The sequence below is a fragment of the Osmia lignaria genome, chromosome 16, assembly GCF_051020975.1.
Source record: "Osmia lignaria lignaria isolate PbOS001 chromosome 16, iyOsmLign1, whole genome shotgun sequence".
Classification (NCBI taxonomy): Eukaryota; Metazoa; Arthropoda; class Insecta; order Hymenoptera; family Megachilidae; genus Osmia; species Osmia lignaria.
In genome coordinates this window covers 3,462,690-3,487,804 of record NC_135047.1, presented here as the reverse complement: position 1 = coordinate 3,487,804, position 25,115 = coordinate 3,462,690, and the positions used below count along the sequence as shown (strand labels likewise).

General features: G+C 43.4%; 1 protein-coding gene across 7 annotated transcripts in view; it reads left to right on the top strand.

Moving 5' to 3' along the window:
- The window catches only part of LOC117600657 (lachesin), a 194,569-nt gene that overhangs the window by 22,974 nt on the left and 146,480 nt on the right, over positions 1 to 25,115 (top strand). For 4 of the 7 annotated variants that reach the window (XM_034316372.2, XM_034316368.2, XM_034316371.2 and 1 more), the window contains one exon: positions 11,047 to 11,156. In XM_034316372.2, coding sequence (XP_034172263.1) covers positions 11,084 to 11,156 — 73 coding nt within the window. In that variant the 5' untranslated portion in view covers positions 11,047 to 11,083. Of the gene's footprint in view, positions 1 to 2,583; positions 3,207 to 3,960; positions 4,121 to 11,046; positions 11,157 to 25,115 lie in introns of those variants that run through there. The other 3 variants (XM_076692797.1, XM_034316374.2, XM_034316373.2) reach the window with 2 other exon arrangements.

Genomic DNA, 25,115 nt, shown 5'->3' with positions numbered 1-25,115 from the left:
ACGATCATTTACGTTTGATTTCTTCGATCGACTCTTCACTTTCATTCACCTCGGCCTTCATTTCTAAGCCCAGGCTAAAATTTTTAAGTCTCGAGCTTTGAATTATTTCTTTCTGTCTCAAAGAATTCTTCGGGGCACCTATTTCTTTGGATACCAAGAATCTACTTGGACTTCTTTTTGATTTTCCGTCTCACGGTTTTCATTATCAGACTCCTTCTTCGCTCTATGTTCTCCAGGTTAAAATCGAAACGTTCGTCTGGTTCAGGTCTGCTGGATGTCGAATCGTGTCCTGACAGTCACGTACGACGAGGTCGGTTTTCCGTCTGTCTGCATGTCGCGTGCTTACGCACAGCAGCAAGGATTACGTGTCACAAATTGGTATTACCGGCGCGAGAGTAGACACAAAGACAGGTGTGCACGCGGCATTTCCACAGAAGTGTTTCGTAGTGCTTCCAGCATACCTGATGCGATTGCGCCCGGTAAGGTTCGAACGGGCGGACGGTCCTGTGACAAGCAATTTGCTTTGTAAGGAAATAATTACGAGCGGTTACGAGGGTGGTCCACGAGGGGTCGGCAACTCCAACTTTAGATTTTACTACTTACCAGCAGGACCGCAGAGTTGCGGTTTCAGATGATTTCAAGCTCGATCGCGAGCAGTAAAATGGATCAGTAAACCAATAATAATGACGGATGTCAAATATTTTAATTAGAAAACTGGGGGATCGATGCTGGAAATTTGAACAGGATCCAGGATAAATCAATCATTTTAAAGATTTTTATTTCCTAGTTATCTTATTTTACCGGATGAATAGATAATGCTACTTTAAGCGGTTGCAACGTCCGTTAAAAGGACGTTAAATACATTTTCGCGCTCGCCGAAGCAAGTTGGATCCTCGTCTTCCAATTAAACTTTGGAATTTCCTTCAACTTCTTCGCGCAACTTTTCCCGCCTCGATGCCTCTTTGTAAACGGCATTGCTTTTATAAACTCTCGCCCTGGAAATTTGTGTGTTTCGCTCCGTATCGCAGGATCTAGACCGTGCCATAAGGATCCTTTCCTTTTGAATATATTTTCTCGAGCCTCTTGATATGCCGAAAGATTACGAGCATAGATTTTCAACCGACTAAAAGGGACCGTTCAATCGTGAAAATATTTTTATGAAATCTACGATGACTGGACGGGTATCGTAAAATCTCTTTGGACTTCTTCGTTCAAAGAAAATGGAAATCGCGCGAAAGGATAGGTTAAATGATAGTCGAGTTGAAGATCACGACTAACAGAATTTTCGTGTACAGTTCGCGAAACAGACTGTCGAATGGTACAGAAGCGACACGAGTTCCCTCTTCTTGGTTGAACTTGGGTGAACAACGAGCTGAGGTTCCCAGGTAAACAGAGTGTCATCGGTAGAGACCCGCACAGCTCGTCCCCTATCGTGAAAGTTAGGATTTCTCGCTTATACGTCCGCGAGCGAAAGGTGAAATTTTCAAAGCTGACAAAAAGCATCGATCACCCATTGCTCGTGGAAATCCTGCCTCCCTCGCACCTGGAACGAGCAATCCGTTCAAAATAAACAAAGAGATTCACGGAACAATATTTTTTTCTGTCGTTATCGCTGCCTTCGTGTCTCCTCTTCGAAAGGCCGATCGATCGACGGTGGAAATAAATAGGAATTTACGTTGATTATCGAGCAACGGAGATTTGTATTTCGAAATTAAAATCTCCGAAAACAAACGTTTCCGAATTAGTTATAATATTTCGTAGGGTTTAAAGTGCAAAGGGGTCGTATTTATTATACGATAGAATAATTTCAACGGATTATCGCGTGTACCAGCGACGCAGTTTGCATCGAATTCTCGTTTATTCGATGTTGGCTTAGGTGACTCGTGTTTATCGCGAAATATACGTGTCCTGGGCGATGCCTTGGAATTTGGTCGCTCGCGAAGGACTGCTGGCCAAGCGTTTTCTTCGGGGCTCGGTATCAAGGAATTTCTCGCAAGTTCCTTGCGCTCGATTGACGCGGAGCGTATCGCCGATGCGCCAGGGCAAACCAGCTGAGCGTGTGTCCGACATTGTTACGATACCATCACCATAGCTTCTAAATATTGCGCTTTCCTGAACCAGGGGTTGGATCATCGAATCTCATTTTTCCTACCTTGCTTCTTTCGAAAATAAACGCCACGTGAAAATTGTAGGCGGTTAAAAAAGAAGAATAGAGAACGTTTATTAAAATTTTCCCGACTATTCATCGTGTCCAAGGATTAGAGTGAAATAAAATCTAAAAATTGCCACATCGTGAGAGCGGTGTCTTCTGAAAATTCTTCGGTCTCTCTGGTGGGTCGGCCGTGGAGGATAGAGGAAAATAGAGGATTTTCGAAGGAGGCAGGCATCAAACAACCCCTACTGCCGGAATCGCAGGGTATTGCGCTCGCGCAAGGCCGGCGCGCGTGTCCGTGTTCGTCGTGTAGTATATACGAGGCGGGTAGAGCAGTAGCACCGGCACCACCATCAGCACCAGCCAGCATTCACCAGCAGCAGTAGCCTCGCCGTGGCTAAAGGGGCTTCGGGATGTCGTACCACGAGCTAGTCGACCGCGGCGTGTCGTCGTGTTAACCGTCGTCGAACGAGTCGTCCCGACGAGTAGTTACGACGGTGCAGGTGCTTCGAATTGTTCGTTGAATCGCTCAAGTTTTAACGTTACCCTACGACCGAGTCTCGTCCCGTTCGAAGTTCGCGGCCCGACGGTGGAGCTGCGATACGCGCGTATCCGAACCACCGGCAAGAACTTCGTGATTCGATCCTGGACAATAATTAAAATCGTTCAGGATTTTGTTCGACTTACAAAATCGATTGTATTTTTTAAGAGACGCGCGAAGATTCTTTCATTCACGATCGATGAATCTGTGATTAAATTGTGCTGGAAGGTTATTACAGAGTATTTCGTAGTACCGTGTTACGATCGCTCGACATCGGCAAGATCTAGCTTCCGAGAGTAAAATACTTTATTCCCTGTCGTTGGAGCGAGCCATCGGCTTGGCAAGGGTGAGGGCGAACGTGCCGAAGAGGCGTTCTTGTAATTGGAACGGGACCGTGTAGACGATCAACCGGGAACGAGCGTGTAAACTATCGTTTGGTCGAAAAAAATTTTTCCTCGATAACATGGTTCGTGATCGGTCAACGTATTCGTCGTAGATTTTCCAAGGAAGAAAGTAAGTCGTGATTGTTCTGCTAGGCGGATTTTTATTCGAAACGAAATCCGTTGGTCTGTAAATCGTTCGCGAGATTTATGAGGATCATCAACGATCGTTTGCTCAGCGACCGGTCGTAACGGAACTATAAAATTTCCGGATCGATCCGTGTATCGGCTGATCAGAGGGGTCGGGACTGTTCGTCGAACGATCCTGTTGTTCGTACACACGGTATCGTGGTGTTACGTGTGCGGCACGCATGATTTTACCAATAAATAACCGGGGCTACATTTATCGAAGTCCGTTGCACGCGGTTTACGCTGATCACTCGTTGTGCCGCAGCACCGTTATCGTTATCGATTAATCAACCATAGCCAGCCGACGAAATCGACGCTCGAAAGGCACACCGGTAACATTATTAATTAAAAACGAAACGGCGTGCAACGATTTTTCACGCTTCGTTCGCGCACCGAATATCGGTTCGCGGAGAAGAAAAACAGAGGAAGCGTACGGTACTCGACGTTCCTGATCGATTTTCTCGCAAAAAAAGAAATGAAATAAAATACAGAACCTCTACGAAAAGTTTACACTTTCGAATCGGACGAAGTAAAAATAAAAAAAAAGGACAACGAGATCCCGTGGCTTGGTCGAGAATCGCGAAGTATCCGAAAGAAAATCTTGGGCTAAACGTTAATTCGAAAATAACCCGAGTATCGTATCCGATCGATCGTCTGGTGGCGCGTGATCCGCAGTGAATTATCTTCGCCCGTTTTAGACGAGCAAAAACCGGCAGTGCAGTGAGATAAATGTTTCATAGACAGTCGACGTGGTACAGGTAATATTTGAACCCTTATCGAAGACTTACCGTGGAATCAAAGGTGCCTCGAGGATTCTCGACGATATGTCCCCGGAAATCCACGGACTTTCGTGAAAAAGTACGTATTATCTCGCTTTTCGTAGCTACACACACACATACACGCGGGGGCGTAGGGGCGGGCTAACGTATCGAGGATTTGGAGCTTTGTCGCGGGCAAAGAGTTATGGACGATTTGTAGGTGCGCTTTTTTTAAGAGACTTATTACACGGCTTTCTTGATAAGCACTATAAATCAACATTTCCAATTGGAACGGTATTACATCCTGAAGCCAAGCTTTAAACTTACCCTTTGATTTATGAAAGTCACTCTATGTACGTCAGACGTGTTATTTTTAACGCATTCAGCACCAGGGTGAACGGAAAATTCATTTAATTACGAAACAAAATTGCAATTAATATTTTCACCATAACGTGGGAAGGTTAAATTAGATAAGCAGATTAAAAGATCGAATGGTTGTATCGTTAATAATTCCTTTTAAAGTATGTCGCATTATACGCTGATTATATTCACTGTGGCGGTTCAACGTATTAGTTGACCAATTAAATTTTCCAAACAAGATTCTGGATATCGTTCATATTTTCCTAATAACGTTAGAACAGTAAATTGGACCGCTAGATTGAATGACTGCATCATTAATAATTCATGTTAAACCCTGCCGCACTATATACCGACTGCTTTCACTGCAGTAGTTAACGCGTTAGCGAACCGATTAAATTTTTCGAAGATTCAAAGATCGTATCCCTGATTCATTTTTTTTTTTTCAACGGACGTTTAATGGTTCCGTAGGGTTCGTCCATGTTTCGTTGCATTCCGAACCCTCACTCTCTCTCTCTGTACCCACCCCTGTACCCATCCCCTTCTCAACCCTGAGTGTTCTCTTTGAGTCCGTTCGACGCCAAACATCAGCAACTCTTCTCGCTACACCTAACTCACCCCCTATCCATCTGGCTTGCTTTCTCTCTCTCATTCGATGACTTCAAACGGTTTCTCGAGTGTGCTCGAGCCGAAGTGCTCTTACAGTTACAAAGATATACGTTGCCGATCGGAAAAGCGTGTAGCCGCGCGGTATTCCCCTCTATCTCAGCGACAGCATGCAAGCCGAACGGTTTAAAGAACGCTCGAGCTTGCCGATGCACATTTTTCCGTTACAAAGAATGATTATGTCCCAGGGGGGAAATACCCCGTGTGCCGTGAATGAGATAGCGTCGGTGTGCAATCATCGGGAAACGTTTGACGCCCGGCACGAGGTCCAAAGGAATTTCAGAACTTTTACGCGAACGAAAGGGTGAAGAAAGTGGTTCGATAGGTGCGCGCGAGTGTACGATAAAGAGTCACGATTTTCTAGATCGATCGGATGATCTCTGATTTTTCTTCTTCTTTTTTTCCCCGCCGGGAAATTGGTAGAGTAGATCGCGGAACAATAACCGTGGCCTTGAGGTACCGAAGAAACTTATCTTGATACCGGAGAAAAATAATTTACCAACGTCTTTTCTTCGATTTACCCCATCAGACTGTTGAAGAATACGGAAAGCTGCGGGTAAGCACAACTTTCCTCGTTAAGAGACGTTGATCTGAATAAGCCCATTCTTCGGTTGCTCGCCGAATTCCAAAGAAACGTCCGCGAAAGAGTCTCGTCTGCGTCGTAGTCTTTTTTCACCGCCCCCTTCTGCTTTTCTTATCTCTCCTCTTTCTTTTCTACTTTCTTTATGACGTGGTTTCGTTGCTTCCGCTGTGTCGGTAGTTAAGAACTTTTAATATTAGATAAATAAACTGCTCGACGATTGTCTTGGCTGTTATCGAAGCTGACATTCATCCTTTTTTCAACCCTTCTCTTTCACGTTCTTCAACCTTCTCATTGCTACAGGGGCCTAATCAATTTTCTAACTTGTACTTTGCATTGAAATCTCTGCAGTGAAATGGTTAACAACTTCGAAACCCATGTTTCTCCGTCTTGAACTTTGAAAAGAAAGTATTATCAGCCCTCGTACTTTTTCTTCTACGTTTCGTCGTAAAGTTCAGGGAAAAAAGTGGAACTTGTTACCATCGGTCTGAGGTGTAGGTGGAGCAGGAAAGTCCGTCTAATGGGGATTTTATTTTTATGGAATGCAGGCCAGAATGTGGCTCACGCACGTGAAACGGCGCATTAGCGGGTACACGGTGCGATGGTCTGTATTTTCGAGCGTGTATACGTGGCAGGATCGCGTGTCGGCAATTATCCAAGACACAAAACGATACCGTGAACGCACGCCACCTCGCTTTTCGAGCTGCTCGCTTCCGGAATGTAATTACGAGCGTTTTGTCGCAATCGCTTCTCTGTGTTTGCTTCGCGATTTGTCGCCGAGTTTTGCCGCAACTTCGTGGCTCGCATCAACGGAACAAACGCAACTATCGAGAATGAGTTATTTGCACCTAGCCCGAGATTTATGATCCCTTCTACAAAATCCACGTAATTTGAATTATTTTCTCGAATTCCTGCTAATTCGATTTCTCTACATATACATTGTTGCGTATTAATTTTGAAATAGTAATGAATTTATTGATTTTTTATGGATGGAAAACACTCATTATACGAATAGACTACATTTTAATGGGAGGATTTAACATAGACTCATCGATTTACAAATCTATTTAGCTTTTGACCTCGCTCGTTTAGGAGTTGAATGATAAACGTAAATACAAGGGATGGATGTAGAGAATATCGACTATTCAAAACCTTCTCGTTAGGAAAGGTTTTCATGCGAATTAACGAGACTGATACGTTGAACATGAAAATCGTCATAGCTGGAATTTCCAGCAATCTCTGACCGACGTTCAAAAGAAAAAGCATATTTCCCCGCGTTTCGTACTTTCAATCGACTCGATACCGCCTTTTGCTCTCTTCTTCTTCGTCGACGAGCGTACCGTAATAGCAGGCACACGAAAGGGTAGAGTCAGAGTCACGGGCCGTGTCATCTTGCCTGACCCAAATAGGAAAATTGCTGGACAGAGTTCAGCGACGAAATGTCAAACGATTTCAATAATCGTCGCTTCTCTTTACCACCCTTTCCCTATTCCTTCGTCCTTTGTTCCTAAAGGTGTAAAAAAAGAAATCGACCGATCGTTTCGTCAGCACGAAATCAATGAATCGATTTGACTACGAAGATCCTCGCATAGTTTTAATGAAGATCGTGTCGTGAAAAAAGAGTTACCGCGCTGGCTCGTTCGAAAGGAAAAATAGGGGCGGAAAATGTATCGTTTTCATTTTTCTTCCCGCGGTTCAGTCCCATAATTCCTATCGTTCCACGGGATTTTTTCCCCGAACCTTCCATCGACTGGTAAACGTATACACACCCGACGGTTTTATTGCATTTCGATTTCGTTTCATAAATCAGTCTCGAATTAACAGCGATTTTTAATCGTTTCACTGTTAAAATTCACCGATTGCGATCGAAGCCGAAGAAAAAGATTGATAAGCTAAATTTCATGGCTCGATATCGGAGATCGATCGCTCTACAATGACAGTCGATCGTCTCGAAGCTTTTCTATCGACGCTGTTTTGCGGCACTACGCGGGCAGATAGTAAAAGTAACGTCACCGATAAAGAAAGAAAGTAGGAGAAGAATAAAAGAAAGATCCCAGCTGGGCAAAGGCTTAGGATTTACGCGTGCGAACGTGATTTCCAACATACGATCGCAATTGCGGGAATATTTTACACGGTCCGTCGTTTCATTTTACGCCGATTCTCGTTAATCGCGCCGTCACGTTGCATTTCGAAATCGAACGTGACCTATTATCCTGAAAGTGGTTAACCAATGCAGAAAAATTGCGTTTAAATCTCGTCGTTGCGTTGGATTTTCACGATCGGATGTAATCGATTAAAAAACAAAGTCGTTTGCCAATGCGTACAAATCGCGTTACACAGTTTTTCTCCGTTCGATCGCAAATTACTCGCGAATTAATTTCACGTCATAAAAAGGAGACTTTCTCTCTCATGTTTAACAAATCACGTTGCTCTCTCCGTTACTCGACTTTGCACAGGGGCGAGAGAGAAAGAGAGCAGCCGGAAGCAATCCCTTTAAATGCAGGCATCGTGTAAAAATAAAACGAAGCGACGCGACGTCGAGAACAGACTAGACTACGGATTCGTCACGGCCGCGCAGATTAAACAATTATTTTCGACGACGCTTTCCGCGCCGAGTTATTTCGTTGTTTCGCGTACGAGCGGGAAAAACAAAGCGTTCGAGGGGAATGGTTTACGACTTGGCGTGGAACAGGGCGGCAAATTCGGGGACGTTAACGTCCGTACGTCCGTCCGTCTGGTCGGGTTTGGTCGGACGGGGGTTGCACGAGACGGGACGGCGGAAACGGAAACGCGGATCGAGAAAGAGACGGGTGGGCGGCCGAGTTGCGACGACCGATTTCCGGGATTTGCCTGACGTTTAATGAACGCTGGCAGACGTTTTGATTTACAGGACAGTTTGATTTCCGAGCGGGGCACAATAACCGCCAATTTGTAAATCGGATCGTAAATCTGGATGGGCAGCGGCGGTATAGAGGAGAGGCAACCCGCTGAGGTCGATGCGAGTCGACGCATCGACGCTCGTTTGCTTCCAAGCTAACGGCCATTTGTTCAAAATTGGATTAAACAATCGGCGCCGTTAACGGGCACGGTACGCGTATTACCGGTAAACAGACTCGTAAAAACGATATAATAATCGTTAGCCCGCGTGCAAGTGTCGCGACAATTTTCCGATTACCACCAACGTTCCCTCGACGTATTTCCCTCTGCCCTTCCGTTTCCCCTTCGTATGAATATTCAGAATATTTATTCAACCGGTGACTATTTCCGATTTTCGCACAACCGATGTCGTGAAAACAATCAGGAACGGTGGGAAGTGCGGTAAGGTGGCCATTTCGGATAAGGTAATTAGGGCATGGATGAAATGTGTTTTTTAAAATATCTTAAAATGGATTACTGTTAAAACGGTGGATATTATACACTTAACCGTTAGAAAATTTGAGACGATAAGCTAGCACGAAGCTTGTTTAAACTTGTCGGCCGGGATAGGAAAGTTGGCGGGCGTTTATTAGTTGGCAATCCGTGACGAGATAGGGTAATGGATAATGCCGATGGCCATGTGTAACTTCTCGTTGTGCACTTACTAGACCGTCACGGTTAGTAGGAAAGGAGTTTACGATAAAAAGAGGAAAAATGAAGAAGAAGGGAAAAAAAAGAGCGGGCAACGATAGCGTCAGTGAACGGGCGTCGTGTCGTTAACCGAGTTTACTAATTATGGGTCGAGCCGCGATAACTGGAGTTACCCCGGTAATTTCAACGCCGTGGATGTGTAAAAGCGTGATGTAATAACAAGAGCTGCTTCTACCGAAGTGGCCCTGTGATATTACTCTAAAAATCTCCGTTAATTAACTCGTAAAACTTGTAATAACGCAATGAATCAAGTACCACGGTTACCTACCACTTCGCATTCGAGCAGTTTGCGTTTGCAATCGAAAAAAAAAAAAAAAAAAAAATCTCGTTGTGACAATGTTACCCCTCGAAACGTGAAATTTTTAAATCAACTTTAATCTCCACGTTGATCGGCTGAAACTTTTGTTCGGATTAAACAACGAACGGTGTTAGCTTTGTACACTGAAAATTGTTGCGTTCTACTTGCGTGGGTGACAAAAAAGTGCAACGTCAAATATTTGGTAAACATTTTTCATGTTTTAATAGATTAATTCGCGAGAAGGTAAACCTTGTTTCTTCTCGAGCTCGATTAATACATAATCGTCCGCGCGAAAAGGATTTTAAACGCCGCACGCGTTCGCTTCTCTTTCCTTTCTTTGTTTCATTTTTCTTTATTCGGTTTGCACGTGTGACGGCACGACGTGAAATCGCGTATAATAAGTAATTAGCGAAATAAGCGAGAGCTCGGAGAGAACGATAAAATAAATTCAGCCGACGTTCGTGTTACTTTAATCATTAGCTCGAAATATCGGCCTCTCGGGTCACGAGAGCGGTTCGCATCAGCGAAACTTGTGCTTCGCGTTAGCGAGGATAAATGAAAAAAAAAAAGAACACTGTTCCAGGGAAATTTAATTTAGGAACTCGTTCGTATTATATTTTTGTTAATTAGTCGAATTTAAATTTCAATTTGTTTGTAGATTAGCCATCTCGTGCGCTGACCTGCCTTGTTTCTCGCCCGTTCACCCCTGTTCTGCCCGCGACGAAATAAAACGTTTGACACGAGATCCTGTCAATTTGAAAACGGGAAACAACCATCCACCCTGTCTGTTTCTGACGGCATTAATTCGAGAAACTGCGAGGATTTTCGCATAATTATGAATCGAATCGAACAATAAATCCTCTTAACTTGTTTTCAAAAACTCTTCGTTTCAACCTACAGATTGATTCGTTCATTCACTATTTGTAAATTCTCACTTCCTCGAAGCCCCATATTTTTATTCACCTTATTCATCGACACAACTCAGAAGTTGATTTCTATAGATTTCCCTATGTATTCAACTGCACGGTACTGCCTTCTATATGTTTCGAGTGCTCGTACATACATTACAGCCCAATAAACCTGATTAACATTGGGTGTTCGTTAATTATAGCATCCCCCTATTACACTGACTTGGCCATGCGTTAATGATTTCACGGCCTTGTGGATTTCCCAACGTATCGACGAATCAACGATACGATGCACGTCAATATGCATTCGGATCCGCATCCTGGAGTAGGACGTATATTTACATATTCCTGTCGTGTACATCTGATATCGCGCCCCTAATGACAGAGCTGGCTTATTTATTAATTGCCAGCAATCCTTTTCAAGCTGGCTTTATCGATCAACCTTGCCGCTTTGTTCACGTGTCTCGTACAACCCCTTAACGTGCTTTACCATTTCGTTGGACAAAACACGGGGGTAAACAACAGCTTATTATCCCATGATTTATTACCGTTGTTAACTCTATTTTTTTTCTCCTCTCACTCTGTTGCAGATAAGCTTCGAGACACAAGGCCTGGAACGGTAACAAAATGGCGGACAATCAGAGGAGAAGACGTTATCTGACCATCAGTATACTTCACATCATCACCATCATGTGCCAAGGTAAGTCTTTATGAATCATTAGCATGTTGACTGCCAGTTGAGATAACCGTGTCTCCTGTGACACGCGATAATATAAATGAAGAAAGAAGAACTGTGATTCCGAGAAGGAGGATATTTTATCTAATACATGTTTTATCTATTACGATGGTCGCTAATGGAATTCGCGTAATTACGAAGGGAACCCGAAAAGGAATTGCAGGATAAATAATTACCGACGGGGGAAAATAGCGCTGGTTTATATCAAGTAAATTAGTATTATATTTCGATTAGATTCGCGACGCAAACTTCCCTGGCATTCGTTTGCTGAAACGTTGAGGGAAACGCGCGAAAAATTTGCGGACTATTCGGATCCGTTGTTGAAGCATCGAGAGAACGCTTATTAGTTTCATCGCATTCTCCGGGAATATCTGAGATAATAATTAACGGTGAATTAAGACGTCGAGTTGTTTTATTTCTCGGAAGTGTACACTTTGGTTCTTAAACGCAATTTCTGGCACACGCGCCACGTTATTATCTATTATAGGAGCAGACATTCGCGTTTGGTACTAATTATTTGCACACGGTCCTCGTGTTTCTCTCCTCGAACGGCAATAATTTTCCCTCTCTCGCGTATTATCTATTCCACTTCGAAAGAACGCAAATTTGTCTTATCATTCCCTTCAGTTCAACTATTCAGATATTCGCTCGTTAAATTGTAAAGTAGCTTAAATGCCGGTTGAAAAACGAGACTTTCATTGCATCTTACTCTTCCTCGGGAAATTTCATCGATGCTTTCCTCGGGTAAATTTCGCTCGGGCTGTATGTAAGATCGTTCCGGCCAAGTATCAGTTATGAAAAAATTGATTAGATGCGAAGAAACACGACGCGAAGGGTGCTTTCCCATTATCTTCACCCAACTCGAATATAGAGTACAAAATAAGTAAGCAACTAAAACTGGCACGTTGAACTTTTTAGTAACAGATATTATTTAATATCTCATTTTATCTTATTATTTAATATTTCATTTTAGATGACACAAAATTACTTAGCCTGGAAAATTTTTAGAGCGTTACTCTATCCAGCATTGTGTTTCTAAATTTCAAAAAAGATTTAGAATAAAAATAGAGGCTATAGAAAATGAGTGTTGTAAGTAGCTTGGGGTAGAAATAAGGACCATCAGTAAACGCTGATGAAACACAATGGCGAGTCAGTGGTGGTGTTAATCAATTTTCCATTCAACGTGCAATATCTCGCGGTGATATCGGTGCAGGCTTGTTCAATGGATAAAAGCCGATGCAGGAAGTCTTAAGATCACGGGGACGGCAAACCGAGCGATGGGCTTCGTAATTATCGCTAAATAAGAAAGTAGTCGAGTCTCTCTCACGCTTGCGTGGGTGAACAAGATACATTAGAGAGGATCGGGGTAAATTCTGAAGTGCTTTAGTAGCCGTTTCCCAAGTTTTAAACGATTTGACGCAGCAGTAGCCACCTTGCAACGATTAACGAACACGCGACTATCTTAACCCTTTCATTGCTATCGACGCTTATCGGTGTACTAGAAATCTCTTTTGACTTACAATACACGGTAGTGCAATATTTTTCACCCATCTACTATGTACCTTGAGAAGCAAGGTAAATTCACGTTGTTTTCAATTGTTTCACGTATCATTTATTTACTTTCCTCTTTCGAAAATACATATTTTCAGGTTGAAAGTTTTTCATAGCCGTGTATTGAAATTTTATCGGAAATTTCATTCGGTATCGTTCACTTCAGTTTACACGGATGTTTGTAATTTTTTCGCAGTCGGACTTTGTTGCATAGCAAACAAAAAAGAAGGAAGCGGGAAATATTATTTTCCGATAAAAACCGGCTCTCGTCTACGGACAATTTATACCAGTTTGTTTTAAACAACGCGGAAAACATTCGAAGCTAGCCAGATGTTCGATGTAAAAACTTTCACGCGTATATTTTGATCGTTCTCGCGTATTACAACGAAAATAATCGCAACAGAGAATAATTTGTTGTCGATTAGAAAGAGGAATCGAACGAGACTGGTTCGTTTCAAATTAAACTTTCGTCAGTCATTTCTAGATCTTTTCGCGACTTAATTTGCGTCCCGTTCGAGAGGAAAGCTTCGATCCAGATGGTTACTCTTCTAGCTGGCTCGTTAAAATGCACCTTGACGTTTCTCCACGGTAAATGCTCCTCCCTTATTCGAAAGTCTTTCACCGGTCTGGTGAAAGAAAATTACTGCGGCGTTGTCGTAACGATTTGATCGACGATTGTTAGGTTTCTCTTCAACTCGTCTTCTCTACCTCTTTGAACTTCCTCGAGAAACATTCACCGTTTCTACCGTTGTTCCGTTTCGAGTGAAAACCGTGAGAAAGAAATACGAAAACAGTAGCTATTCGATTTCCCTCGACCTTTTCCAAGCTTTTCCTTCTATCAGAGATTAGATGCTACTTCCATGATCCATCGCGTACCAAATTATAGAGGCAGCACGCGTTGTAATTTCGAACCGCTTTGAGATACTAATTTAAATACATATTAATATAACGCATATGCAAGATCCGTCGACGAGTTAGGAAAGGGGAGAGGACTATATCGATGGCATCGGAGGCTCACGATTTTACGTGTCAGCCAATAAACATACCCTTCTATGCATACGAACGAACCTCAGTCTACTAGATCGTTTCTAGGTCTATCATCGACGACGATCGCTAATTGCTTCGTTAATCAGAATAAATTATCTTTCACAAGGGGAACTACCCAAGTGTTACACTCACTTATTAATGAAACTTTGCCAGCTTGTCGAGCTGAACACGCCTATACCCCTTTTTGGGGGCAGACGGCTAATTGTTTAAAAGATATTAACAACTACAGTTAGTTACCGCGGTTCAAATTCTTGGTTCCCAACATTATTTTTTTTTTAATGATAATTTGTTTCTTTTTGAATAACTATTACATAAAAATTATCATAAAAAAAAAAAAAAAAATTTTTTGGGACCCAAGGATTTGAACCGAGAACCTTTAGATTGCGAGTCATGTGTTTAACTACGGAGCGGATCCATGACTCGCAATCTGAAGGTCCTCGGTTCGAATCCTTGGTTCCCAAAAATTTTTTTTTTTTTTATGATAATTTTTATGTAATAGTTATTCAAAAAGAGACAAATTATCATTAAAAAAAAAAAATAATGTTGGAAACCAAGGATTTAAACCATGGATCTCTAGATTGCGAGTTGTATGTGTGAGTTTGTCATACTTCAGAATGTAAGGAGTAACTAACTGTAATTGTTAATATCTTTTAAACAATTAGTCATCTGCTCACAAAACGGGGTACAGACGTGTTCAGCTCGACGAGCTCTACAAGCTAGCAAAGTTTCATTAATAAGTGAGTGTAACACTTGGGTAGTTCTCCGTATCAGAATCAATTTCTTTTTCTAGTTGATTTCGTCTTGGTGGGAAAACGCGTACGCGAGTGAAGTTATTTCGTCGGGCTGGCAGTTCAAACAGAAAATTTCGGCGCATATAAATAGGAAAAGGAATATAAGACCACAGATTCGCGAACGGGAGCGAACGTGGCAGAATAAAGCATTCCTGATTTCGTGGATACACGCTGTTTGCCTTTCCAATACGCGCCTCGTATCGGCTCACCTGTGAGGCACCGTAGAACGGGAATCATGGACTTCCTCTTTCGATCGTACAGTCTCAATGGATTCGCTATCTTTTGTAGCTCTTTCGAATCGCTAGACATCGATGCCTATCGTATCAACGCGTTTCCGCACACGCTCGATCTGTTCTGGTTTGCTTAAGGTCGGGAAATTGTGGATACCGTGCGGGAAACGAGCTTTTTCATTTACATCGCCCCATTTTCATTCGTTCAAAATATATCTTGCCGAGTTATTATCCTTGGAATAATTGTTTCTCTCTGTTGCAATTGCGTACGTTGCAATTTCTTATCTTGTTTCTTTGTTTCCTTCGTTTGTCGTAGAATCCATTTATTTATAGAAAAGTAAGATCTCCGTCCGCAATTTGTATCTTTCCAGGCTGTTTCATTTTATTTCTCAACGAGAACCTGCAGGTTTATGGAACATAGTGTATTTTATGAAGCTCGGAATGAGCAATCTTCCTCCCCTCGATTATTTTCCCGTAGGACGAAGCTCGATTACAAGGAAGGGGATGTTTGCACCGTAAGCCATCTATTACCCTTACGTATCGTTGAATAACACTGCTTCCCTTCGTTTTCATTCATCTCGCTAAATATCCTGTATATCGTTTCCAAATACAAAAGAAAAAAAAAAAAAAAAGAAACGGCAGGAAGAAAGAGCAAGCCTACGTGTCCTTTCTTTTCCACGTCGTTCCGGCGAATGGAAAAACTTCTGGTATTCCCCTGGTCGACAGCGAGATCGTAGATTCTTGATGTAGCCTTTGTGCGAAGGAAAGAGAAACGGCGGGAGGAAAGGTGGAAAACGTGGGGATCCTTTGGAAAAAAGTACCTTTACCTGGCGGCTGTTCCGTCGACTTGGTCGTCGCGTTAAAAACTTTCTTTTCTCGCCCGGGTGCCGGTGTGTTTTTTCTTTTCTTCTCCTCGCCCGTTCGTCGCGTAAATGCAAAAACATATTTAAGATGTTATCTTGCCCGGAGCCCGACCGCATTCAAAACTTAAGACATTAAATGTACATTAGTAGCGTTACACGAGCGTACCCGCCACTTAACTGTCGGCTCTGACGTACACACACGTGTTCACCCTTCTATAGCCGAGTTTCTCTATCCTCTCGTGTCCCTTCTGCCTCTGCCACCCTCTAACAATGCTCAAGTTTCCACGCGAGAAGTGCCGTTCAAAGGGTCAAAACTGGCACGAACGTGCCCTTGAATTTCACCGCGATCTACAGCTGGAAAACACCCGAGTTAATTTAAATCCTACGTGTATGCAGCTGTGGCTAAAAGCGCAAACATCGATCGCCGATGACCGTGCAGCTTGTAGTATCGAAAAACGAAAAGTTTCTCGTTTAATGTCCCGCTCGCGTGTAGTATTATTATATCGCAGGGTGTATTGGAATTTGTAAGATCGTTGATACGTTTGCGTTACGTGCCTTATCGTCGTCGACGGCTGCAGCCACGAATAGGAGAAACTCGAACGCAAATAGGAAAATGTTGTCCTCGTTCGAGAGCGCAGAAGTAGTCCACGAAAGTTTGCTAACGCGTATAAAAGCGTGGAGGTACGATCTACGGGGGCTGTTTTTACGCTATCGCCCCGCCACGCCGGTTTCAATACGCTCGGGCCCGGGATTCGATAGACTCCGCGACTCGGTACGCGCATTATGCGCGCTGAAAGTGCGGTCCAACGATGCGGAAAATATAAAGTGATTCCTAGCGAGAGTTTGACGGCGGCATAAACGAGGGGAAAAAAAAGTCGCTTTGAAAAGCATGAACGGAGGAATGAATGCTATCGAGCGTCGAGCATACTCGAGCGAAAAAAGCCATTCGTTCGAATGGCCGTTTTATGTGTCCATTTATTTATGCCTCGGCACACGATCGCGTTTTTGATTTACACTTGGTTAATATAACAACTCCGCGCTAGCCTCTTCGTTTCGACTGATTTTTATTTAGTATGCAACGATAGTTTGCTTAATTAGCGACGCGACAAGGGAGACGGGTGAATCGTTGTTACTTGAAATTCTTCGCCATTCGATGCGCGATTGATATCGTGCGTTACAGTAGGAATTATTCGACGCGTTCCTCTGTAGCATCGATGCACGAACGAAAGCGTACAAAAGAGCAAAGCAGACTCGACGGTGAATAGCGGTTGAAAGAAATATCCAACCAGCTAAAGTTTCTTTTATATGGAACACGTAGAGCGATCGTTTTTCTTTTTTTCGACGATTGTACATCGTCACCGTAACGAGCGTGTGTCTTTTTAGAGACGCGAATCGGCAAACCGCGAACCATGCTTTGCGCAAACAAAAGGAAAATATATGAATATATTTCGTCGTGCAGCGTTTCTTCTTTAACGGGTTAAATAAAATTATTTAAACGATCTCCAGAAAAGTGTGACAGCCGTTTAGAGCACGAAACAGATTCGTTTGCATGTCACACCGCAGTCCTCTTTCACTTATATTCCAGCTCTTGATAACCTTCGTTCAGTCGTCGACTTTCCGAGTTATAACCACAAAGATGTTCGGTTAGAGCGAAGCACCGGGCGGACAAAATAATTTCCTCTTTTCTCTGGTGTAGCCGGTGAAATTAATCCATGTTACCCTCGGGAAAGTCGATTCTTCTCGAGGGAAAGGTAGTTGAGCGGAAACCGATGGAACTGGGTTAAAAGCATTAGCCAACGACTATGAGATCAAAATACGTTCAACGATTTACTAAAAGTCGTCGACGTAATTGCCTTATCGCCTTAGAATTTCTTCTTTGAACCCTGCCGTCCCGTTTTATCTCCCTTGGCCGAATCGATACCGGCCGGTGCGATTCGTCGCGTTGTTGCAAGTGTTGGAATTCTAGGTGTTACCGTTCAGTTTCGCGTGGACGTAAAGGTGCGGGTTGATACACCTGGGAGATGCGATCCCCGTCAGGCCGAGCAAACACCATAATACGGCTGCTTGTTCGAGTCGTAAATGGATATCGAGGTGTCGAGTGCTCCGCACGGAGTTTGACGTCGGGGATTCTGGTCGAATCGCGGAGATCTCGGAATCTTACGTGCTACTTATACTTTTCTGCCGTGATAAAACGACCATCTTTCCCGGTTTTAGTACCCGATGCCGCGGAAACGAATGAAAATTGAAACGATCTTCTTCCTTCGACGTTTCCCGCCGTTGTTTACCGTTTTCTCGCGGGCTGAAATATATTTTTACGCGACCGGATGGCGTATATACGGAATCACATATGCGGCTAGACATGCATACTTCATGAAATAGTAACTTCTCGTCGGCATTCGGGACTCGTGCACCTTTCGCAAACTCGATTCGATGAGAACGACGCTCTGGCTTCTCGCAGTCCGTTTAATGGCATTTCCATGCTCCTCCACCGTCATGGAAAAGAGAAATATTAAATTTCACCCGAAGAATTCGCGTATCCGTGGCGGGGTATTCTTAGACCCGGGCAGGACGGATGCTCGGTTGGCCCAGTTTTAAAACACCGATGAAAGTAGCGGACTCGGATGTCAGTCGTGCTCTTTAACTCCGCCAGGGACCATCGCTCTCTGTCTATCGGATCGCTTACCTGCTCTCGAGAATTTGGAAACATCGATACTTTATGGATGAATTTAACGAGAAACCCGGCATCGATCTTGTGAAGGGTTCATCAAAGTTTCGTCTAGTCGTTAAACATTCCAGACGTTTCTCTTCTCTTTCCTTTTTCTCCAACTGAACTCTGTAAATAGATTCGTCCGTGACTCGATCGCTCAGCGGGTAAGTGACGAACGAACGCGATAAAAATTTAAATAATACCCCGCGGGCGGACATTCATCGTCGCTATCGCTAGTGCAAATACGTTCCTGGAACTCGGAGAGGTGGTTCGTGGTTGAACATTAAGCGACTGAGCGGGGGCGGTAAAAATGACCGTCCTATTCGATTGGTATCGTTTGTTATACCGCTACGCACTTTGTATACATATGTATCCCGGTGTATAATAACGAGACTTGGTTACGTGTCGATTTACTTGCGTGAACGGGTCAACGATTATTACCCCTTCGACGATGAGTAGTGAAGTCGTCAGCGTTGATGGACTTTAGCCATTTATCAAATTTAATAAGCAGTTCGCCGAGGAAATTACTAATTGTTATGGAAAGTAGAGTTAACGACTGCGGTAACCATCGATCACTTGATTCGGTTCGATTTTACAGGCATATCCTCGCCGTTGCAACAGTTTTAAATGTATCCGAAAATCGTTGGTTATGGTATTTCGAACAAGGCGACAGCTGCAGTTACGTAGTCCACAGCCCCTGTTTTCCGAGCCGGGTAACAGGAGGGCGGTGCTGTAAAAACGTCCGTCGTCGTTACGATTCACAACGAACGAGGTAACACCCGTCTCGCGCAGTCATTCATCTTCTTCCTGATACATCTGCCGTGGTCATTTTTTGCACCGTTGAATTCCGCTCGCCAGGTTCGAACCTGGAACATCGGTGATCTCGGCCGCGACTACGAAGTTGGGAATCGTAAACTCGCTCGTTCGACGCCGTTATCGCACCTTGTTACACGATTTTACAGCTTCCGATGCTCCTTGACTGCTGCTTAATAGTCGCCGCTTCCGTTCGCACCGACGAACCACCCACGCGTCTATGAGATCTGTAAAAATTTTATCTTAGCCCGAGCTTTTATGCCCGCGCGATCATGGCGGAAGGAATTGGGTTATCTTTCCAGCGATTTTATTCTTCCCGCGTTTCTAGAGTCCTTCTTTTTTTCTTTCTTGTTTCATTTGGAAATTTTTCTCTGGAGAATTTGGTGAAAGGAATATCGTACGTTACGCGATACTTTCCACTGCTCGGCAATCGATATTAGATCCCGAGAAGTGTCTGAATTCTCCGCTACACTTATCACCGATTGCGGATGCTCGAAATGACGGGAAGATCCAGCAGGAAGCGCCTTAATGCGCGGCACCACTCTAATTTCGCCTTTTCAAACAGCTTCAAGGTTGAAATGCAATATCGTCGTAGCGGGAGGCAAAACTCGAACTATTCCTGACATTTCCAAACTATTTCCAGGACGGATTTCTTCCTCTTTCTACCGTCTCTCGGCTGCAAAATCAGACTCGAATTCCGTTCTAGCCGCTAACGATCAAACGATCGTTTGCACCCCTCAATTAATCCCGTACGCGCGTTCGATTTACCCTCCAACTCGGAAATTACGCGATAATTGATCCGTCCGTGGCTGAAACACCGCAAGCCAACCTTTCGACTTCTAATTTCCGAAAACTCCGCGTTCAACACCTTCAGCGTTTAAGCAATTTCTAATGAGAAATGTAAGGAAAAATATAAATAGATATCGATGGTATTTGTATAATCAAGAATGTGGGAGTAACGAACGTAGCCGCCCAATTAGTAGAATTTGTACACGCTGTTTCCGCGAATGAAAAGGGCCGAGGGTATTCAAAGATTTCCGCGAACCTCGTGAAAAGAGGAAAGATAGCATTATTCCTTCCAACGGTTCGTCGACCTACGCGGTCGGTCGTCATTTTCAAATGATAAATTACGAGAGTATAATGGCAAAAGGTCGGAGAGGGAAAGTGGAGAAACAGAAGGGGGTCGTTACACCGCGTATCTGGGTCAAGAGCTACTGGTTCGGTTGTACCGGTTGAACAGGAACAAAATGTTTAATTGCGGCGTCCTTTCTACCACCATTCAACGTCTCTCGTTGTATCGTTTTTCGCGATAGGCACTCGTCGTCTGACAGCCGGTGGTACCGTTTTATATCCGAGCCTCGGAAAGGGATCACCGGTTCTAGCAATTATTTCCTTGAAATTAGTGACGTAACTACGCTTTTCCCCAACTGTTTCGCACCGAGAACGAACAACTTTTCCTCGTGAAATTTTCAGTAACAACTTTTCCGTGACGATTAAGCGAAACAACTGGTCGGAAGCTTGTTTTTCGAGTGCCCTTCGAGCAACGGCACGGAAAAGAAGGGAGAGGAAATTGTTGTTCGCGCCTCGATAATGATAATTCGTGGGAATAAAAGAGGAAAGGGTGAAGAGACGCGTGGCGAAGTGAATCGGACTTTGGATATACGCCGCCGCATTGCGGTGATCCAGTTTAGGAGTGAATTTTAATTGAAGCTACGTTACCTTTAATACCGGCTGTAATGCATAATTTATGACCAGCGTACCCTCTGCTCGACTTACAGATTTTTACGTTTCAAACCGTTTTCAACTCTTTCATCGAGTCGTTTTTCACGACAGTACTGTTTTCTGAATTTTCAAGGTTAATTTTCAACACCCTCGTATTTCAGATTAATCTAATTATCGCGCGATGCAACAGATCAAATTTAAAGCATAGGTAACCGCGGTAGTGAACTGAACCGGTAATTGCTTGAACTTATTCCTTGCCAAAATTTCGCTGCAATTCATTATAATTAAAACTCCGCGGCTGTTCGCCACGCGTTTCATTATAACTCGCAATTTCGCGGAGCCGCACGCGATTAAAAGTACCCACGCAGTGTATTGTAAAGAACGATCTCGCATACACACGTGCATACGGTTCGCGATAAAAAGCGACCGCATTAACGCGTTCACCGTCGATTACGGCACCTCGTTTCGATGAAATCGCAGGGGTCTCTCGAGTTGTTCGATGACACGGTTATTAAAAATGTAACTCGAACGTGCCGCGTTATCCGATTCGTGTGTTTCATCGACGGGATAATCGCGTGAAATCCATCGAAACTACCCGCCGCAAAATTACGACTCGTCGTGTTGGTTTATTCGTTTCGAAAAAAAAAAGAAGGAAGAAAAATAAAATAGATAACCACGCGTCATCGATCGGGTCGCATGCCATATTCAAAAACGTTTCGAGCGAGATACACTGGAATTTTGGGATCACCGGAGGGATAAAGCTGTCCGTGTTTCAGCAGAGTGGCATTTTCAGAAAAAGGGACCGAAGGGTGTGAGGCCACTTGGCCCACGAGCGTCTCCGGCATCCGATAACACGCCAGGATGGATTGCTTTTTTGCTCTTAGAACAATTCTATCCTGGCTATTATCCACCCTCCTTCGTTCTCTTCTTCCGCTTCCGCTTCTCTTTCGGCCACCATATTTCCGGGAGGATCGCGTCGGGCAAAAAGTATAATTGTATAAAGGATGTGCCACGCTGCCGCGTTGCCTTTCGCGTGCCACGTGGACCGAAGCCAAGAGGCAAAATTTTCATATATCTCTTCATTGATTCCTTTATGGAATCTGGCTAGTCGCGTAAACGGCTAAAGTAACGCCGTTTAGACTAGTTCGCGATTGGTTTTTGATGGCACCGTATCTTCGATGTTCGATCGGGATTATAACAGTGGCGATTCTCGCGATTTTCTCTAGAAACTTTTTCATATCATTTCCTCGAGTTTTTCACTTACACTGATGGAATTAATTCTGGACACTCTGAATAAAAATATTCTTTATTCCATATTTGTGCAGAAATTGATACTTAATTGATACTTAATATTTGGTTTGTAAATGTTTTAAAATTTTAATTTATAAAAATCTAAACTGTGTCGTTATTTTTATTTTTGCGCCTGGCAACACAGGATGGAAATAGTCAATTACAGAATGAAAGAGTATTCAACGAAATATGAATTTTTTTCTACCTTCTTTGTGTTGAAATTGTAATTTTTATTGTATATTAAAAGTATGACTATAAAAGTTTTTTTATAAAATATAAATGATTATATATTAAATAAAAAATTTAAAAGTGTCCAGAATTAATTAATTACACTAGTAGTGTAATTTCGAGTATTTCATCTGAAGTAAATTTACAAAATACGCTGCCTGTTTATTTATGCGTTCGAATAGCGAGGTATCTATGGCAGGAAAAGTAACAGGGTTAATGGGTCGTTGGAATACAGAACAGGTAACTTCTCGGAAACGATTAATGCAAAGTAGCTGATCGCGTCAGTTAGTATAACGGCAAAGGTGCATCGTATCGCGGCGTAGGGTCGGCTAAGCCGGCTTAACGTCGAATGTTGACGGCACCGTTGGTACCAGCGTGCCTCTGCTCGCATTCGGAATTTGTAAGCTGCAAAGACAACCTTTGTACCCGATAATACCGTGTACGATTCTTTTGACCACCGGGTATACGCCAAGAGTGTTCGAGCTTTAAACGGGCTTTCTGTATAGCCAAAATTGTGCGGAGTATCGGGGATCGTAGCGAGTAGGTAGATCGAAAAAAATACGCCAGGACAGGTGGGGAGAGAAAACGAAAAGGGGGATTAAATTTATACGAAAAAATAGCCTGGTCTTTTGCGTTTTGTTTATAAAACGAGATTACTCGTATCCTTTCCGAGCCACCGGCGACGGAATTGCGGCCCGATAAGCCTTGCTTTCACGTGTTTGCTCACCTGTTGACTTTCCTTGTTCATCCGCCTTTGGTTCATTAAAAGCTGACGGAAAACGAGGATCGATCCTCGCGTGGGCGGGTGCAGCTAGCTCGGGGCCAGAGGGTAAATCGTGATCACGGAGGGAGCAGCTGCGTTGCGAAAAATTGGCGACTTTAATAAAATGTTGGGAGCAACGTAACGAACGAGTGGAAACAGATGACTTTCGCATGACAGTTATTGGGCAAACGGTCGAGGGAGAGAGCGGGGTTTAATAATCCGGCACAATCAATCTTGCTACTAAGTGCGTCATACGAAGAAAGATTCTCGTTTACGGGAACAAATAACGTTGCTAGTACGTGTTTGCCTGCGAAACAAGGCCGTGAAACTTTTTAAAAAAATATCCCGCCCCCTTCCGGAGATTTTAAATTAAAAGCTTTCCGAGTTGTGCGTTTGTCTTCGAGAGAAATGTATGGAAAAAGAGGGAGAGAGAGGAAAAATATGCGGAAAGTACGGTCTGTGAACCACCGAAACTTTTCGTAGATTCTGGTAATTAGCGGAACAAGTCGCCAACCTTAATTACCTAATAACAACTGCTCATGGAAATTTTGCGCAAAATCTCTCAAATAAAATTGATCAATAATCTCTTGCTACATATAAAGAACGCAACAGAGATCAAAGATTTCACGAAATGGACTGCCATCAAAATGTTAATTACTCGATTCCGACTTTCGTTGCATTCAACCCCTTAACATTTCTACCCGTACCGTTGTCTGCAGCTGCACCGAATTCTTGAAAAGCAGCGAGCACGTTTGCGCGAAAAAAGGAATAGGTAGAAAGAAGTACTAGCTCGTTGCAAACTTCTCGTTGTTAATTTGAATAACACTGCAACAAATACTAATTTCACCGTGCTCTGTTTGCGTCAGCCACGGCAAGGAAACTGGCTCGTGTGCAAGAGTACACATTTTCAGGAGAGAAAGACGGAGAGGAACGTCTGGAGTCTTAGATTAATCTAGGAGTATGTGTGTAACAGTGTTGGTGCTGTTCCCAAGCTAAAGTTTTCCTCTCGAAGCACGGCAAGCTAGGTAACTCTGGTGACTAGAGAGGAGAAGGAGGAGAAGATACTTGTTCGATACTCGTATAAGTATAGTCGAGGTAGACCGACTAAATGAATATAAATGACGTTCTCGCCTGAGCCGGTGACCAGGACGAACGTGTACCGAGGATTTTCCCCGTCTGCCCGGTCACACTTCCATCCCTATGAAGTCCTGGCATCACTTAGCGACAGGATAATGCATGTACACGGACGAGCTGCAATGCAAACGACCCGCCGTGACCAACGGAATGACTAAGCAGCCATGTAATCCCATCGACTTAATATTTTTTCTTCCCTTCAAAAACAGATCGATTTTCCTTTTATTCCGGAATAAAACATTCCCCCTTCCTTCACGAGAATAATTCAGTCGAATCGTCTTATATTTACCGAGGTCGGAATTACGTTTGCCAAGTCGTTTTAGAGAATTAACCCGTCACGTAACAGCGAGATGCATATTAATTAATTTCATCCTGGCAGAACGTATGCGTAATTCATCAAGGGATTTCTATTGTCCTGGCAGCCTCTCAAATAAGTCGACGGGTTACTTAACGGACACGAGAGAGAATAATCTCGTGGCTAACGACAAACAGGCTACCGCGTTAAACTGCTCTATCCGTTTTAACACTACTTTAGCTTAATTTGCCGATTGATCCGCTTCGTAACGCTTCGATATTATCAAATCATCGAACAAAAGTTTACAGCTTTTTCAATATACATTTCAACGTTCGTTTTTTTTTCTCATACCTTTGTTACCTTCCACCGTTTGTCGAAGCCAAATTAAAGCACGATCCCTGATGGGTTACGCGCGGAAAAGCCATGGAAACATTGATCAATTTAAACGTTCTACGATAGGCGAACAATGGCGAGTCGACAAAGGGGAAG